The 12,907-nt window shown below is 37.2% G+C and overlaps 2 protein-coding genes across 4 annotated transcripts in view; both read left to right on the forward strand.

Moving 5' to 3' along the window:
- Nucleotides 1-12,907, forward strand: part of EIF3H (eukaryotic translation initiation factor 3 subunit H) — a 97,392-nt gene that overhangs the window by 6,217 nt on the left and 78,268 nt on the right. The window contains exons 2-3 of one of the 3 annotated variants that reach the window (XM_032468109.1): nucleotides 7,999-8,001; nucleotides 9,988-10,119. In XM_032468109.1, the coding sequence (XP_032324000.1) occupies nucleotides 9,988-10,119 (132 nt within the window). In that variant the 5' untranslated portion in view covers nucleotides 7,999-8,001. Of the gene's footprint in view, nucleotides 1-452; nucleotides 472-685; nucleotides 705-7,998; nucleotides 8,002-9,987; nucleotides 10,120-12,907 lie in introns of those variants that run through there. The other 2 variants (XM_032468107.1, XM_006186465.3) reach the window with 2 other exon arrangements.
- Nucleotides 9,156-9,625, forward strand: LOC102511640 (28S ribosomal protein S21, mitochondrial-like). The gene is given in 3 exon segments (XM_032468110.1): nucleotides 9,156-9,250; nucleotides 9,345-9,397; nucleotides 9,400-9,625. Coding segments are annotated over 3 exon segments (261 nt in total). The 3' UTR covers nucleotides 9,513-9,625.

Below are 12,907 nucleotides of genomic sequence, written 5' to 3' on the forward strand. Positions count from 1 at the left end.
TTATGCCCATTTCTGACTGAAAACAATTATTGAAGGAGAGGGACACTATTCAGAGAGGAAGTGACATTTATTACAATCTCCCCAAGCTACTTATTATGCATATTAGTGTTCCTAAGGGACTGTTTGCAGTAAAGCATCACTGTTTACCCAATGGGATGTTTTTCACTAATTGGGCCACTGAATACTCCTATGTCTGATGCCAAATGGCCTAGTATTGGAAAATCAATATTTGGCCACAACCAAGACAGAAAACAAATATTGCCATTATTGGATGAACTATTTGGATATAACTTCAAATCTGAAATTTTACTTTGAAAATTATTATAATATCATTATTAAAATTTTAAATAGTCATTGAAAATATTTTTGACCTTATAGTGCAGAAACCTTAATGTCTCAGCATTGCTGCTATTTTGTTTTCTCAGGTCACTACACTGGACGTTTTCCAGGCCAAATAGACATGCAGTTGAGGTAGGTAGGGGATTAATTTACTTTTCTTTATTTTTTCATACTCTTCATATTCTTTATTACATCTGGATCAAAAATAATTTATAATATGATGTTGTACATGATTTTGAAGTTCTTTTTTCATGAAATTTTGATGAAGCCAAGTTGACATGAAAATGATTTATTCTTGCAAGGTATGACTAATTCCCAAACAAGACTTTTCATGAAAGATTCATGACCTAAATGGAAGTAAATAGGTAAGTATTAAATATAATTAATAAAGGTTATTTTGTTTAATTTCATAAATGGTAGTATACCAAATAATTCAGCAAAGATATCTATTGTAATATTATTCTGCCTTATATTCATATTTAAATATTTATAAACATTTGTTAACATCCATTAGCTCCAAAAGAATGCAACATTCTTTCTAATGTTACCCAGCTAACATAGTCTTTAAATAAATAATTTCCCTAAATAAATCACTTAGAACAACTTAGGTAAAATGGTTTGTATTGAGGGCCTATTAGTCCTTCCCTAAGATCCCCTAGGATAAATTCTACCTGGGACTTTCTTACTGTGAATTTTTATGTATAGAGGAATGTCTTAGGAAGGTTGGTTTTTAAAGAACATTTTTTATAGTATTCAAATTAAAAAATAACACACACCTGTTATAACAAGAGGAACAATGGAACAACACAAAGATATTCATCTCCTCTTCCTTGACCAGATAACACATGTTAACCTACTGTGTACCCTTCAGTAATTTTTTTCATAGTCATATGCTTATTTGCATGTGTACGTAGTGATTTTTGTCACTCTATGTTATTCAAAATGGAATCATATTTTATCACTTCTATACATTTTGCTTTTCTCACCCAATAATCCTTGTGGAAATTCTCCCTCCGCACACACACTCCAAGTCAGTTGGCATAGCTCTCATTCATTATTTTTAATGTCTGTGTGAAATTTCTCACAAAATCAACACATTTAATACAATGGATATGGAACAGACTGTGAATTGACATTCAATATCTCTTCTCTTTCCTTTAGTAATAGAACCCCAATTTTATTCTGGTCAATAATGTCCCAGAGAAGAGAATCCATCACCCAGTCTTCTGTGTGTTTCAGTAGTCACGATTAAGTTTTAGCCAAGGATAGGTAAGTTTAAGTGTTACAAGGGACCTCTCGGAAAGCTGCTTAAAGAAGTTGACCTAACTTGGTGGTGGGCACTTTTGTTTTTTTTCCATCACCTTTCTTCCCACTCCTTGGAATTTGGATGTGATGAAGGGAACACTAGCAGCCTATTTTAGACCAGGAGGTAAGTTTGAGGATGGAGGCCATATGCTAAGCTAGCAAAGTAGATAAGAGAACGAGTCTCAGCCATCAGTGACTATGAAACTGCCTTTCCAAATCTAGGGTTTCTACCTCTGGGTTAGTTTTACATGAGAAGAAAAATAAACTTCTCTTTTAGTTTAAAGAATATTATTTTTGATTTCTTTTCATTTTTTGAGGCTTTACTTTTTTTTAGAGCAGTATTAGGTTTACAACAAAATTGAAAGAAAGAAGCAGAGACTTTCCGTGTAGCCCCTGTCTCCACACATGAATAGCCCTCCCCATTGTCAACATCACTCACCAGAATGGTACTTTTTTTTAAACTAAGAATGCAGCTACATTGACACATTGTTTCTTTTATATGCAGCCAAACCCAATCCCAATTGTTAGAGTGAGTTAAAACTACCTGCCAGAGTTAGAGAATTTTATATTGGCAGATGCTTTTGATAAAACTTTGATGTTGGTTAGTGTTTGCCAATACAATTGCCCTTTCTTTGAATAAGTTCAAAATCCTAGTTTATAAGTTTTCTGTGAAAGGTAAAATACCTTTTCAAAGGAAAATAAACTAAATCCTTTTTACATACTATAGAAGCTAAATTGACATTTGTTTCTTTTGAAAGTATAAACAATTTGATTTGAACTGGGAATGTCAGCAGGATGTATCTCTTGTTTGGAAAAGTTAGTTAAATATGAAGAACCTCAGTGACTTGGGCAAGAAACATCAAGGAAATGTTAGTGTCACCCAGCTGTCAATTAAAGAAAGCAAGCAGAATTTCTGTCTGTAGGCTCAGCTAGTACCAGTGAGCTCTTCCTCCAGGGTAAATGACAAAGGAGAAACTGTCTCTTAGAAAAAAAATTTCAAGGGATTTCTCTGTCAAGGATATTTCTAAACCAGACAGTATTCACTATTGGTTATCAGATAACTGGTGTCAGATGGCTGTAAAATTAGACTAGCAAATTTGCTTGCTGTAATAGTTTATTTGAATGAAATTATACAGGGAACAAATACTGCCATGTGATATAAGTTGAAGGGAACTCAGTATTTCACAATAACAGATCTGAATAGTGTTCTCCGTTGGGATTTTACTACAAAATGTTCAGTGGTATTAATTACAGTAGTAAAAACATACAGTGGTAGAGAAAAGCAAAAAGTTAAAAAGTGGTAGCAATGTGCAGAATGTTTTACTTTGATACATACATAAGAAAATGCCATTTGAAATTTAATTAAATCGTAACTGAAATTGGTAGAGAATTTTATGCTCTATGGGGTCATTCATTTTTAACCTATCAAAGCGTTTTAGAAGATTAATGAATCCTTATAAAATTACTCTGTGGAAGCAAATATTATTACTGTTACTTAAAGGAGTTTAAACATTGAAAATTATGTCAGCTTATGGCATTAAAAAGATTTTCTAAAAACACTATTTATTTATATTGAACAAAATGTTGAAGACAACCCTTTCACTCATGGTTTCGTATATATTTTTAAGCAGCAGGAGGACTTCAGGGCAGAAACTTTACTTCTGGTGGCAAGAAATTAAAGGCTTTCAATAATTCAGTGGAATATTATTTCAAAGTCATGTATTTATAATTGAACTACACCAATACAAGATATTAATTACATGATATTATACAAAATAAAAGTTGCACTTAGAATCTGCGTAAATGTTTTCAGTGCAAGATCACTTTCTCTTAATATTAGTTGGTAAGTCATAAATCAAAATACTGGGATGAGAAGATCAAATGTCTTTTTAAAAATTATTATTATTTTAGCAAACATGTACAAAATACCCACATGCTGGGTTATATGTATAATTGAGTATTATTTTCTTTATATTGGCTCTCTCTTTAACCTCTCCATTGTGACTTTTCATAATACTGAACAAATCACTTACCTCTTCAAAGTATAACCTCACATAGTCTCATTTCACATATGTACACAGAAGAGGCATATGACTTAAATTGTTCCCAGACTACAGAGAAGGATCTTTTTTTCTCTCTGGGGGAGAGGTTTTCTTTTTCTTACAAAAAACATAAAAAAAGAAGTGTGTTATGTCCTTTGCTACTGGCAGCTATTTTGAGGTTAGGAGGAGAGCTAGCCAGTAAAACATGGCAGAAGGCAGAATCAAGAGATTCATAAAAATATAAAACTGGCATCATTATGCTGCTTCATTTGGAGTATGCCCCCTCGAGACATTTAGTTATGTCGTAGAATACATTTCCTTTTTGTTGAAAATAATTTAAATTGTTTCTTGTTTCCTTGTTCGTTTTTGGTTGTTGATAGCCCACAGCATCCCAACTGATGGAGTATTTGTTGAATCTAGGCAACAAATTATATTTTAAAATGAAAAATGATTGTATTACCTGTATAAAACCTTGCTCTAAAGAGATTTAAGATGTTCCGCGTGTCTTGTTTTATCCTAGACACTATTGTGAAGAGGCTGGGATACAGAACTAAGTGTTGCTATTAGCTGCTTTCATCTATCTCCCAAAGTCATCTTTTCCATTCTAGTTAAATATTAAGCAAAGTGTTTACTGTTTTAAGCCAAATGATTTCCTTTGGCCAAATGAATACTTGTGGACTTCTGAGAAGTGTACTAATTTAATCCAGAACTTTAATTTGCCCTATTTATGTGTTGTTTCACCTGGCTTTGCTTATGGCTAATTTTTACGTCTCAGACCTTGTCCAGGAATTATTGATGGCACCACATATTCTTTTGAGGAGGAGGAGATGGGACAGCTATTGCCCTTTCCTCCCATTTGCAGAGAGTAGGGAGTTTCTGATCCCTTCCTTATGGAATGTTGGAAGATAGACTTCCTGTTTCTCTCTATATCCTGTTACTTATGACTCCCTAAGATGGACAGGCTAATCTGATGTTTGGGGAGATCCCACAGCCACCCCGTAGTGGTATCTCCTTCTCCAGGAGAAAAAAGATCTTTGTATTCCTTTCCTAGAAAGTAATCTGCCCAGAAGAGATAAGAACCTACACACCTTACAGGCTCTTGCTGAAAACTTTGATTGAAGCAAGATGCTTCCTTGCTTCCTTTGTTTCTAATGGGTACTAAAGAAGGACCGCCCCTTGGTTACGTGTCGTGAATGTACAGTTACTTTCCAGAGGGGCAGTAAATAGAAAGGTCAGATTACTTTCTACCCACTTCCTTCGTACCAAGGCTGAAACAAATGCTGAATTGGTCTTATAGAGGTTGCCTGTGAGCCCTGAGCTCAGCTCAGGCCCAAGACTGTCAAAATGCTCAGAGGAACCTTGCCTTCCATAGAGGTCTGGAAGAAGGCAACAACTGAAAAAGAATAAATTGATATATAAAAAAATCCTTTGGTTCATCTGAATACTGAATAGGAATAAAGGGACATTTTAGGAAATTCTTTGGCTCATCTTTGGTGCCTTGACTCCTATTTTATTGCATTGAAAAGGATTTAAGTAAGTCTTAGCCAAGTGATGGAAAAACAGCTCCAGTACTGGCGGGGTCTATGGCATGGACTGGTCACAGTCTGACATTCACTGGGCTGTGTTTTCCTAGTGGGTTGAGTTACATGCCACAAAAGCAGAACTAGTCAGACTGTTTATTTTTTCATTTTTTCACTCAGGTATGGCAGGCTATCCTCTGCTTCCTGTCCCCATGCGGTAATCACCCATGGACAGAGCCCACAGCTTGCTTTGGAAGGCCCTCACCAACTTCTCTTTTTGCCTCTGACTAAACTTGAAATATTTCCAGAAAATATAGAAGTATGCTAAAAAACTTTAGTTCCTGTGACAGAGAGAATGAAAAACATACTGTTGGGAATACAGGGTAAATTAATTTTATCTAGTATATGAATATCCGCAGTGAAATTAAGACCCACAATATCACACTGCCTTTTGGAGGAGGGCAAAAATACAATTTAATGATTGTGAGCAACCTTCTTTGAGTGACCAAATATATTCGGAATCCTAGTATTTAATTTCTTCTGCATGTTTCAGGTTTATTTTGCTCTTATTCTTCTAGGATCTTGAAGAAGCAGCTTAGGTTATTGATCTGAGAAATGTTATTTTTCCTCTTTTACAATGTACACATTTGGCTATAAATTCACCTCTCAGTACTGAGGCAGCTGTGTCCCACCAATTTTGACATTTTGTATTCTCATATTCATTCAGTTTAATGTGCATGTGTTTTAAAATTTCCTTTAAGACTACCTCCTTGATCCATGGGTTATTAGAAGTGTGTTTTATAGCTCCCAAGTATTTAGAAACTTTCCTGTTACCTTTATGTTTTGACTTTATTTTGAATCCACAGTGGTTGGAGAACATACGCTGAATGATTTCAATTATTTTAAATTTGTTGAGTTTAATTCATGACTCAGGATATGATCTGTCTGTTCCATGGCCACTTGACAGTGTATATCCTGTTGTTTCGGGGTGCGGGGTGGAATGTTTTATAAATGTTGGTTAGATCCTGTTGATTCATGGTGTTGCTGAATTGCTTTTTTTCCTTGCTGATTTTCTCTCTGGTTGTTCTCTCAATTGTTAAGAGGGGAGTTGACACCTCTAACTATGACTGTGGGTGTGTCTATTTGTCTTTTGAGCTCTATCGGTTTTTTCTTGAGATAAGTTCAGCTTTGTTGCTAGGACATACACATTTAGAATTGCTATGTGGTTTTGGTGATTGACCATTTTATCATTATATAATATTTCCCTCTGTCTCTGGTGATTCTCTTAAGCTCTGAATTCTCCTTTATCTGATATTAATACAGCCAGTCTTGCTTTCTTTTGGTTAATGTTTGCATGATATATTTTCCCATCACTGTACTGTCAATATGCCTATATCATTATATTTGAAAGTGAATTTCTGTTAGACAGCCTATGGTTAGGTTGTTTTTATCCATTCTACTAATGTTTTTTTAATCCATTTCGCCAATTGTTGTTTTTTTAATTGGTGTATTTAGACCATTTATATTAATCTAGTTATTGATATATTTAGATTTAAGACTGCCATTTCATTTTTTCCCTATTAATTCTCTCTGTTTTTATTTGTTTTCTTTTTATTACATTCTTGTGGGTTATTTGAATATTCTTTAGAATTTCATATTGACTTATCTATGGTATTTTTGAGTGTATCCCTTTGTAAAGCATTTTTAGTGGTTCCTCTAGGTATTAGATAAAAATAACTTATCAGAGTTTACTGTTAAGTCATTTTACCAGTTCAAGTGACTTATAGAAGCCTGTCTTCCCTATATGTCAGTAGTTTGTTATACTTTCTAAAGTCCACATATAAATGATATACTACAGTATTTGTCATTCTCTCTCTGACTTATTTCACTTAGCATAATGCCCTCCAAATCCATCCATGTTGCTGCAAATGGCAAAATTTCATTCTTTTATATGGCTGTGTAATCCATTGTGTATATATAACACATCTTCTTTATCCACTCATCTATTGATGGATGCTCAGGTTGCTTCCATAGCTTGGCTATTGTAAATAATTCTGCTATGAACATTGGGGTCAATGTATCTTTTCAAATTAGTGTTTTTTTTGTTTTTTTTTTTTTGTTTTTTTGATATATACCAGGAGGGGAATTTCTGGGTCACATGGTATTTCTATTTTTAGGTTTTTGATAGACCTGCATAATGTTTTCCATAGTGGCTGCACCGATTTACATTCCCACCACCAGTGTACAAGGGTTTCCTTTCCTCCACATCCTTGCCAACATTTGGTATTGTGCAGAACTCTGAATCTTGAGACTTTTTGTTTTACCTAGCTTCCTCTGACACAGCTCTGGCAATGGAAAGAGAAGGGAGTCTTTCTCGTTACTGCCCCATGAGGGTACAAATAGAAGTTCTACATTCAGCCTACTGGCTCCCCTGAGAGTAGGACTAGTTCCTTGTTACTGCTGGAGTATGGGAGTTCCCGCTCCCGTGAGTCCTGAACTTACACCTCTTGGATGGGAGGGGTAGGAATGCTTTATTACCGCTCTTCTTGTTTCCTTCACTGGCATTAGGAATGGGTGGCATCATGAGCAGCCATGGTGAAATCCTTAGTATCCACTAGGCCTTCTCTGACATCACTCTATTGAGGGATAAAGTGGATGCCTTATTACTGTCTGATAAGGGTGAAACTTCAAGACCACCAATAGTTTCCACTGACTGTGCAGGGAACAGACTTTTGTCAGAGCTCTTTTTATCTGTGCCTGATGTTTTCAGGTCACTGGACACCAGCTTCAAGTCTGTGATACATATGGCAAATAGAAACTGGGAAATCACCGCTGTGTTGTTCCTTGGTTCCCAACATCCCTAAAGCAGTCTTTCTCCTTTTCTCCACCTTGTAGAGTCTTCTTATGTTTCTTTTATATATAATGTCTAGGGATTTAGTTGTACTTATCGGGAGGAATAGGAAAAATACTTCTCCTTCATCTTCCCAAAAGAAGTCTGGATATTGAATATATTTTTATTATGGAGCCTACAGGAGTTTTCAACAGACCAGAGGTAGGGTGTGAGGGAAACAGAGGAGTCAAAGGTGACCCCATAGGTTTTGGTTTTATCAACTAGAAGAATAGAGTTGTCATCAAATGAGATGGGAAAGACTGTGGGAAGAACTTTTTTTTTGAGGGGAGGTGGTATTTTGAGCTTAGTTTTTGAAAGGTTAAGTTAGAGGGGTCTATGGGACATTTAGTGGAGATGTTGAATAGATAGATGGACATGCTGGTGTGGAGTTCAGTGGAGAGGTCTGGGAAATATAAACTGGGAATCATCAGCATATGCATGATGAGCCTTGAGACAGGGAGTAAAGACAAGGGAACAAAGATGTACAAGGACTGAAATTTGGTGCTATTCAGTGTTTTAAAATTTGGCAAAGGTAACGAAATCAGCAAAAGTTACTGAGAAGAAAGGAGCAGCCAGTGAGATAGGAAGGAAGCCAGGAATCTAAGTGAAGGAAGTGTCATTCCTTCTAGACCTTTTCTAGTTAGAGTGATCATATTGATTTCCTTTTTAAAATTCTACTTCTTGGCCTCTCTCTCTGTATTTGTACCTTTTGGCTCTGGGATATTGCATGCAAAGGGCCCATATACACTGCCTTGGGTCAGATTACAAGAACCTCATGTAGTGTGATTAGCATACATGACTAGAAAACCTTAGTGGGATATTTCCAGGGACAAAACATGCAAAGAACTTTTAAACAAACTGCAGTACTGGCTGACTATTAATCAACAGAATGATGTTAGAGAAATCATGCTGCAATTTCCTAATATGTAACGGGAGTTAGTATAGCTCTTCACAGTTTACAAGATAGGGAATGGAGATTAAAAAAATTCGAAAAGAAAGGGATCGACTGGACGCTGAGGGGTGAGAGGTCCTGCAGACTGAAGACTTAAATCCAAGGTCATGGCAAAACATCTGAAGTTCATTGCCAGTACTGTGATAGTACGGAAAGGGAACGTGGAAGGTGCATACAGGACCCTAAAGAGGCTTCTTTATGAATTCGGAAAATTCGAACCATGTGGCTGGGATTGTCTGGGAAAGCAGTGCAAGAAGTCTATGGTTGGAAAAAGCCAGCTTGGGTGTCTTTGCCACGGATGGGGTCACTGAGGACATAAAGCGACGGCGGTACTAGGAGAAGCCTTGCCGTTGGCAACTAGGGAAAGCTATGAAATCTGCGGGCAAATCTACAACACTGTAGTGGCTCGCAAGATCAACTTCTTGATGCGAAAGAATCGGGCAAACTTATGGCAGGGCTACTGAGGCCTGTGGATAGGAAGCCCAGTATGAAAACCCTTCTCCAGTTGTCTCCACCTCTTTTCTTTCTCCAACCCCATTTTCTCTTACCTTTCTTACAATAAACTCAATCGCATACATCTAAAAAAAAATTAGAAATGAAAGCATTTTTACGAATGAGATGCTACATAAATGTATCATGCTATTGTCATCAACTGCCGAGTGGAGACCGACTAAACATTAAGAGGAAAACATTTTAAAATGTCTTGTTTTTCTTGACGCATTCAACAGCAAGGAAGCCACAAACGCACAATACACATGCGCAAAGATTCCACTAGCGAAGAAGGTGAGCCTGGAAAAGAGAAGGGAGGCGGGGTCTTCCCCGTCAATCTTGCCTTCCAGCCCCGCCCCTCAAACGCCGGACTGCGCGTGACGTCACGCGAAGCTTATACTTCCGCTTCCGGTTACTCACGTTTCTCTCTTTTCCTGTCCGGCTGGAAAGATGGCGTCCCGCAAGGAAGGCACCGGCTCTGCCGCCACCTCTTCCAGCTCCACCACCGGCGCTTCAGGGAAAGGCAAAAGCAAAGGCGGGTCCGGAGATTCGGCCGTGAAGCAAGTGCAGATAGATGGCTTGGTGAGTGGGGTTCCGTCTCCTCAGGCCCACGTGGGGAGCGCAGTTCCCAGTCGGGTCCCGCCAGACGCTGTTCCCGGCGGCCTCCCGTGTGGACTTGCTGAGGCTGGGTCAGGGTTTTTCCCTAAAACCCTCTTTCTTCATTTTCACTTTTTGTTCGTGAGACGCCGAAACCTTTTTTGCCGTTTCATGGGAGAATGGAGGGCTGAGAAAGGGGACCTAGGCTAGGAGTATGTGGGACAGATTCTTGGAGTCTTGAGATGCCTGAGAGAGGGTCTGTGGAGAATGACTCTTCAGGGAGACGAGTAGGTGACGGAGGCTGTCGAAAAGGATCTAGGACTCGGGCTTTTGGAAGGGGAGAGTAAGGTTAACTTTAGTGCTTCCCTGCTGGGATCTGACATCTGTAAATCCCCAAGTGGAGATTTACTTTGTATCTACTTTTGAGCCTGTGGTTCAGCGCTTTACCTGAAACTACTTAATTACAATAAACGTTTTTTTATGTTGGCTTCTCCTTTCCTCATCTGGGAACATTGGAATGCCTCAGGATTTGGGTTTAGATCTCCTTCTACCTGGTCTCTGCTTGACAGAGTAGATGAAAGCACAAATCTAGAGTCAGACTGCTTGGGTTGGAATCTAGGTCTAAAATTAGCTAAATGACATTGGGCTAGTTAACGTCTTTGTGCCTCATTTTCCTTATATGCGTGCTACCATTTAATCTTAGATGTTGCTGTTATTATTTGTAGTAATTATAGTAGTGGACTCTCTTTCAGGTCCTTTTTCAAAGATTTAAATGTTTGTATTCTGATAACTGCTAGGTTTTTATTTCTTGGCAGACGTGGTTTGTGAATGCCACTCTTACATACCCAACTGCCTGCTTGATATCACTGTTTGGATATTATAGGCACCTCAGCTTTAATGTGTCAAAAATAAAATTAATGATTTCTTCCCTCCTTCCTCTCTTCCCCTCATTGGTTTTATCTCAGTCTGTCCCATCTTAGTGAATAGAACTACTGCTCTCTACCCATTTTAAGAAGTCAAAAAACCTAGGCATTTTAACGTATGCTTGTTGTTTTTTTTTAACCTTCAGCATCCAGTCCCTCAGCAAGTCCTGTTGGTTACACCTCTAAAATGTATCAGATTCCCATCTGCTTCTCATCTAAATGCCACCAACCACTTACAATAAAAAACATTGACTTCTTAACACAGTCTTAAAGGTCCTGATATTCTTGTCTCTTTCTTCAAACTCACCTCATACTTTCTTCTGGGCTTCGGTCATAATGAGCTTTCAGTGTTTTGTTTTCTCTGTCTGAAGTACTCTCAAATATTTCTTCTCTGTGGCTTCTTTTGAGTCTTTAAACCTTAGCTTACATGCTGCCATCTCAAAAAAGACCTTACCTAACAACCCTGTCAAAAATAGCCCTATCCCCATCGCTCTCCATCACACCACCCTGTATTTCCTTTGTAGCATTTCCCACTGCCTATAACTGTCTGGTTTGCTTTCTTGTTTGGCTCCCCACCAGAATATAAGCTACTGAGGGCAGGCAGGGATTATGCTTTTTCACCTGTTATATTCCTAAAACTGAATCAGTTAACTCACACAGATAGGATAAATTAATGAATAAAAGATTTAATTTTCTTTTTGTACCATTTCTGTTTCATGTCCTGTTATCTTCTTTTATATATCATTTTAATGGCATCTTGAATTGTTTTCTTAGCTCACTTCAGTCCATCCTTCATACTTTCATTAAAACATTCACTTTATGTAGAAGTTCAGATCCTTAATTTCCCTCCTGAAATGTTTTCAGTTATTTTTCAGTGAATTCAAGGCCCACCAAGCTGTTCTGGCTTTTTATTCAGGTTTGTTTACTGCTATTACCAAGCTTCATGGCAACTGTTCATTTCAGGCACACAGGACTAATTTGGTTAGGCTGATGTTTAATCACATTTGTTCCTGGCACTTTGGCCAGGGCCAGTTTTTCTTTTCTTCTTGAGCCTTTCCTTTCCTGCCTTTAATCCTGGGTCATCAATTTTCTATGTCTTTAATATTACTTTTCTTTTAATATGTGACTATTGTCAGACTTTCCCATATTAACATATTCAGCTGTCTATTTTTACTTGGTGCTCTGTGTTCCATTCTTAGTCCCCACTTTTTTCCTTTGAAGTCAGTGGTTAAAAAATTGTCTCTATTTGTAGTCTTCTTTTCTTTCTTTACTCGCTGCTATGAAATCTACCTATCACCGATTCCCTGACTTAGTTTTTTAAAAGATCATTGATAATGTTAAGAAAGAGCTGTAAAAAAAAAATTCAAAATATATCATTCATGCAAAATAGTGTCTATAAGAACATAACTTAAACAATCATCAAATAAACATCCACTTACCTGCCATTTAACTTCAGGACTAGAACATTATGAATATCTTCGAAGCCTCTTCCCTATTTCATCCTTTCTTCCCATCCCTTCTCTGCAACCTATAATCACTATTGTGAGCTTTGTTTCAGTGATTTCATTTTCTTTATGGCTTCACCACAGAGTATTCCTAAACGATTTGTTTAATTTTGCCTGTTTATATTAATAAATATGAATTAAGTTATAGTATATGTTCTACTGTGTCTTGAATTGTATATGCATATCTTACACCATGATTTTGAGATTAGTCTGTTCTAGAATGAGATGGTGTAATTCATTTTCATTTTCATTACTATGTAGTATTTCATTGTATGAATAGTACATACTTTTCCTCATCTGACTGTTACTGGACAGTTAGATGGCTTGTTTTTTTTCCCCTGTGTG

This window comes from Camelus ferus, chromosome 25, assembly GCF_009834535.1.
Source record: "Camelus ferus isolate YT-003-E chromosome 25, BCGSAC_Cfer_1.0, whole genome shotgun sequence".
Taxonomy (NCBI): Eukaryota; Metazoa; Chordata; class Mammalia; order Artiodactyla; family Camelidae; genus Camelus; species Camelus ferus.